A 5,576-nucleotide genomic window follows, 5' to 3' on the forward strand; every position below is an offset into this window, starting at 1 on the left:
CGGCCTCACAGAGCTGCTAGCATGGCTTTAGACTCTTAGTCTTGTATAACGTCACCAGATATTTACTTTTAAGAAAAATAAATGCTGAGCTCTGTGACTCGAGTGTAATGGGAATACAAAAAGGGGCACAAACTGGAGCCTCTGCTTTTCATGCTGATGGTTTTTTGTTTTTATATGTCTTGCGTATTTTTCCACCCCCTCCCCCTTCTCTCTCTCTCTAGACTCTGGTCAAGTTGAATCCCAAACTTCAGCCGATGCTTGACATGATCGAAGCTAACAGGGCCAAATGGGAGGAACTGAACAGGAAGAGACAACGTGGCCAGAGTGTTTCTCCACCCGCGAGCCCCTGTGGTGGCGACAGCACAGAAAGTGGCTGCACTGTGGCCAAAACGGGCAGCCAGCCCTGCTGTAGCGGCGACGCTGGCGGCACACCGTCCAAACCTGTTAGTTAGCTTCTGACGCCACCTCCTTGACCTCTTAGGCTTATCTCCTCTTAAATGCGGCCTGCAACAGAGGCAGTGCAGTGCATGCAGAGGTTCTTGGGCTCTGCTCCTCTTCGCTTTTGCTACCAGAGATGAGCTTTAGACTTGAGTGCGGCGCTATCATAGAAGTTTTTCTGCTCCCTTCAGTCTCCCTGTGCTGAAGGCTGACAGAGCTGTGCTTGGCAAGCTTGTCAGAGCAGCTACAAATCAGCTGATGACACCATGTCAGAAAGGAAACTTAAACCACTGTGTCAACATGTCAACCAGTGAGCCAACACTAACTATTCTGGGCATTGCACAGATTTTCGGCACAACAAGGCATGGAGAATATTGGAGAGGAATGTTTGCTGTGGTTGGTTTTGCTCTCGGTACCTCCTCGTTGCTCACATTTTCTCCGGGGTAACATAGATATTTTTTGTAAATCTGTACATAGGCTATTGGGTTTATTTATAAGTGCTGTTTAAAAACCTGTAAGCTCTGGATTGTAATGTGGCTGTAGAGTTTCTGGAGGATAAAGGGGTGCAGGAACAGCAGGACCTGTGATGGCGCTTGCAATGCAAATTGAGTGCTCTGCTCCCTCCCTTCCTGTGCCTTGTTTTAAGATCCTAATGAAAAATGCATGGCCTCCTCACTGAGATTCTTAGATAGTATGGAAATCCATGTTCAACCCTTACATTTTTTTTGCCATAATTTGTAAAACCAATGACTGCAGTTCTGTCTTGACCCCATGTTAACCACAAAGCATTAACATTATTTACATACAGAAATCTATTTTGCCCAGTTTTATAAATGCAGGGTCTCACTTGTCACACACACTCAAACACACACAATGTGCCTTGATGAAGTTGTTCTGATATCACATTAATTTCTGCAGAAAAGGTCCTTTCATCTACTGACTTAAAACTGACAGCTGAAACATAACGCATATAAACTCCTCACTAAACTACATTTTAAGGAATAGTTTGACTTTTTAAGAAATACACTTACTTGCTTTCTGGCGGGGAGTTAGATTAGTTAGTTAAATAGTTCGTTCTTAAATGTGAAGCTACAGCCAGCCGACGGTTAGCTTAGCTTACACATAGACTGGCAACAGGGGGAAACAGCTAGCCGGAGTTTGTCCAAAGGTAATAAAAAACCAGCGCCTCCAAGGCTCATTAATTAAAACTTTATATTTAGTTTGTGTCTGAACAAAAACAGAAGTGTACTGTTTACAAAGGGTTATGTGTCGGACTATTTCTTGGCCAGGACCAGTAACTTTCTGCAGTCTCAGCTGGTTGCCAGCTGAAATAGTCAGATGCATAACCACCTGTAAAATAGCAAATTGGCGTTTTTACTCTTCAGTTTTTGTACGGATTAACCAAATGGGACATAACATGTGCATTTGTGAACTTTAGAGGTGCTGGTAGGTGGATTTTGTCAAGTTTGGACAAACTTAGGCTAGCTGTTTCTCCCTGTTTCCAATCTTATGCTAAGCTAAGCTAAGAGTAGAGTGGTATCCTCTCATCTAACTAAGTATTTCCTAAATTGTCCAACTTTTGCTTTCACCTAAATTTGGGCCTTTTCTCAAAGCTCACAAATGCTACTTAAACAGCTTTTATAATCTCCAAAAGAAGACTGAGACACTGAAACTTGTAGTACTGAAGTGCCCATGTAGTCACAAACTATTATTTTGATATTATTATTATTAGTATTAGTATTATTTTTGGGGGGGTGGGGGTATGCCTTATGACTTGTGTTGTAGCTTTGTTAATTGGAGTTTAAAACGTGACTGTGCACATTGTGTGGCATGGATCTGTGTGCTCTACTGTATTTTAGATGAAGAGCTGAATTGAAATCGACTGGAAACATTTTGAATTGCATGTTTTATGCAGTATTAAATTCAACCACTTGCTAAGGATGTAGCAAACATGTGAGCCAACAAATACCTCGTATTTTGAACTTCATCAGTAAACACATTATCTCATCGGAAATGCATGATTTAAATTCTATTGCATCATGTTACGTGAATTATGAATATCGCTGTTCTATTTTTCTATTAGGTCTCCAGATGTGGCCATCTTCTACTCGTCTTTTTTGCAATGTAACGTGCTTCTTGTATTTTCTTCTTTCCTCTCCCAGTTTGGACTCTGGATTTATTTACAGCGGGCTAAACTGAAAGAAACCCAAGGCATGAAAAGGCAAATGTGCAATGTTTCTGTTCAGAGTTTAAATAAAAAGATGCTGCTATACCTTCTTCTGGTTTATGTAAGTACATTTACTCAAATACAAATTTGAGATACTTGTACCTTACTTGAGTATTTCCATTTCTTGCTAGTTTACACTTCTACCTCACTACACGTCAGAGGAAAATATTGTTCTCCACTACATTTATTTGACAGCTTTAGTTACAGATTGGTTTTACAAACAAAACATATGATGATCTTATAAAATATGAATTGTTATAGATTTAACCTCCCAACATTATATAAAGTTGTTAAAATTAGCTCTACCTCGACCGACTACAACAGTGAAATGCAACTTTCACTTAAATGCATCAGTAATAATCTAAGCACTCTAAGATGCCATTGTTCTGCATTTCGAGTACTTCTTGCATTTGTACTACTTCACGAGTACATTTTCCTAATAATACATACATACTTTTACCTAAGTGGCACTTTGAATGCAGGACTTGTAATGGAGTATTTCTATATTCCAGTATTGCTACTTGTATTTCAGTAAAGGACATGAATACTTCGTCCACTACTGGTTCTGCCTCACAGTTCAGTCTTTCTCTCAGTGCAGTGCTGACCTCATGTGGACAAATGTATCTCTACACATTAAATATATCTCAATGAAATATATGCACATTTCATTGAGATAGAAGTCATGAATTGAAATGGCATGATGCTGTCAGGTTAGACAGATATTAAAATATTTACAAGAAACAGGAATTAGCTGCAAGTATATTAATCTGTAATCAACATTACACAACTAGTGATTAATCAGAAATAATGTTGAAGTCTAAATCCTTAGTGTCTTATTTATATCTGATGTATTCATTCACACGATCCTCTGTATTAAGCTACAGTGTGAGGAGTGTGATATAGCTGCAGTGTATTTCATTGTCCAAGGCTGAGCTCTATTGCTGTTGATAGGTGGCGGTGACGTCAGCAGGCAGTGTGTGGGTGGCTGTGTGGGTGAAGATGACTCCCAAATGAGCCCGTGTGTAGAAAAAAAAAAAGTCTTTCCTGTCAGGAAGCAAAAGGCAGACTCTGTTAAACCCCTCTGTGCTGGATTACCTTGAGCTCAGTGTGGCGCAGGAAGAGGAAGAACAAAAACCTGCTCCTGGTGACCCTCCGAACACTGACAACATAAACAAACAGGAAATGATGTATGATTTCTGCTCTCTGATCAGTGTTTGCTCAAAGAAAAATCAACAACTGGGATGTTTTAGTTCAATTTATTGCACAAACAGCATTGACAAAATGTACTTGGATGTTACTACGTTGTTAAGAGAAGTGGAAAATAACAAAAAAAAACAAAAAACATCCATAACATTCAAAAGCTCTCGCACATTTTTGACACAGGTAAAATGTTACATGACGGGTCCCTAATGAGTCCTTTTTGTTTGGGGAAATATTATGATTTTTTTTTAAAAAAGGACATGGTGGTCCAGGAAAATGTGACGCACGGATCAGGAGAAAAAAAAAAAAGAAAAAAAAGACAAGACTCCTCAGCAAGCAGCTCTCTTAAAGCTCTACTTTGCTTCAGAATCGATGGTTAACAGTGACAAATGGTTCAAGTCTGGTATCAAATTGTAGTACATTACAGTGTCCGTTCCAAAAACCTTTACACGGTACAGATACACTAATGAGGGGAACTATTTCAGTTCAGAATTTTTGGGCGACACCAATTTGTAGCAGAAATAATTCAATAGTGTCGAACATAAGAAACATGACGTTACTGTTTAATAGAAAGCACATGTAACCGTCACAAACATCTACAGCTCTCAGAAGGGTTATCGTTGCATATGCAGATTAAAAATAAAGATACAGTTTAGCAGTGCATGAAGGTAGTCAAACGTGTGTTTACAGTGTGCTTGCGTGATCTGATGCGTTGAGTCTTTGGTACGACATGAGCACCGGGATTCAGAGGCCTTAAAATTTGCGGTCACATTGAAGCAGGAGGCATGATCGGAAAAAACACACAATGGCTTTTTTTTCCCCCACTTCACTTTCTCAGTAACAAACCATGCAAGGTTAACGCTTTCAGTACAAAAAAAACTAAACACACAAGGAATATCTCTCTTTGTAATCATACTGTACTTCTAGGGAGGGAGGGGGATTGTTAAAATTTGGTGGGGCAGAGGGAGGCTTTAGTCGAACAAGAGGCACACACATACACACACACACAGTCCAGAAAAAGTCTCTTATGGCAATAGGTCAGTACAACAAAAGGCATGAGGGTGAGGAAGATGAACTAGAGACACATAAAACATCATGTCCAAGTTAATTTTGCTTCACAAAGGGACTCACTGTACACCAGCAGTGTAGTAGTAGGAGAAGGGGACGGCAGACAAAAGCTTTAGAAAGGCACAGAGCTTTAGAAAGCGCATTCATGTTGAACTTACCACTAAAGAAGTGCCACACACACACACACACACACACACACACACACACACACACACACACACACACACACACACACACACACACACACACACACACACACACACACACACACACACACACACACACACACACACACACACACACACACGAAAAGTAAAAACAAACTGATGAATTAACCATGTTGGCAAGGATATTTAGGAAATGGTTAAACATAAGCAAATATGACAGAATCAAAGTTTTGTTGCATCACGTCAGGTCGGCTGCGGCTCCAAAAAGAAATGAGCTTCACCATGTGTAACGATGATTGTTAACAGCATATTAAGTGCAACATAATGTAAAAAGAAAAGGTTTGGGTGAATCAATAAATGGCACCGAATGACATTTTAGATGAAAAAGACAAGATTCTCTGTCCATTTTAAATTCACATTTAGTATCTATTAATCCAAAATGCACAAGATGCTTTTAGAAAAAAAGGTGGTGAGAT

The 5,576-nt window shown here is 39.7% G+C and overlaps 1 protein-coding gene across 1 annotated transcript in view; it reads left to right on the forward strand.

Annotated features, from left to right (window-relative positions):
• Positions 1–452, forward strand: part of pde11a (phosphodiesterase 11a) — a 34,099-nt gene extending 33,647 nt beyond the window's left edge. The window contains exon 20 of the mRNA XM_070914168.1: positions 222–452. Within this exon, the coding sequence (XP_070770269.1) occupies positions 222–452 (231 nt within the window). The remainder of the gene's footprint in view (positions 1–221) is intronic.
• Positions 453–5,576: the final 5,124 nt, after the last annotated feature.

Source organism: Enoplosus armatus, chromosome 11 (genome assembly GCF_043641665.1).
Source record: "Enoplosus armatus isolate fEnoArm2 chromosome 11, fEnoArm2.hap1, whole genome shotgun sequence".
Lineage (NCBI taxonomy): Eukaryota > Metazoa > Chordata > Actinopteri > Centrarchiformes > Enoplosidae > Enoplosus > Enoplosus armatus.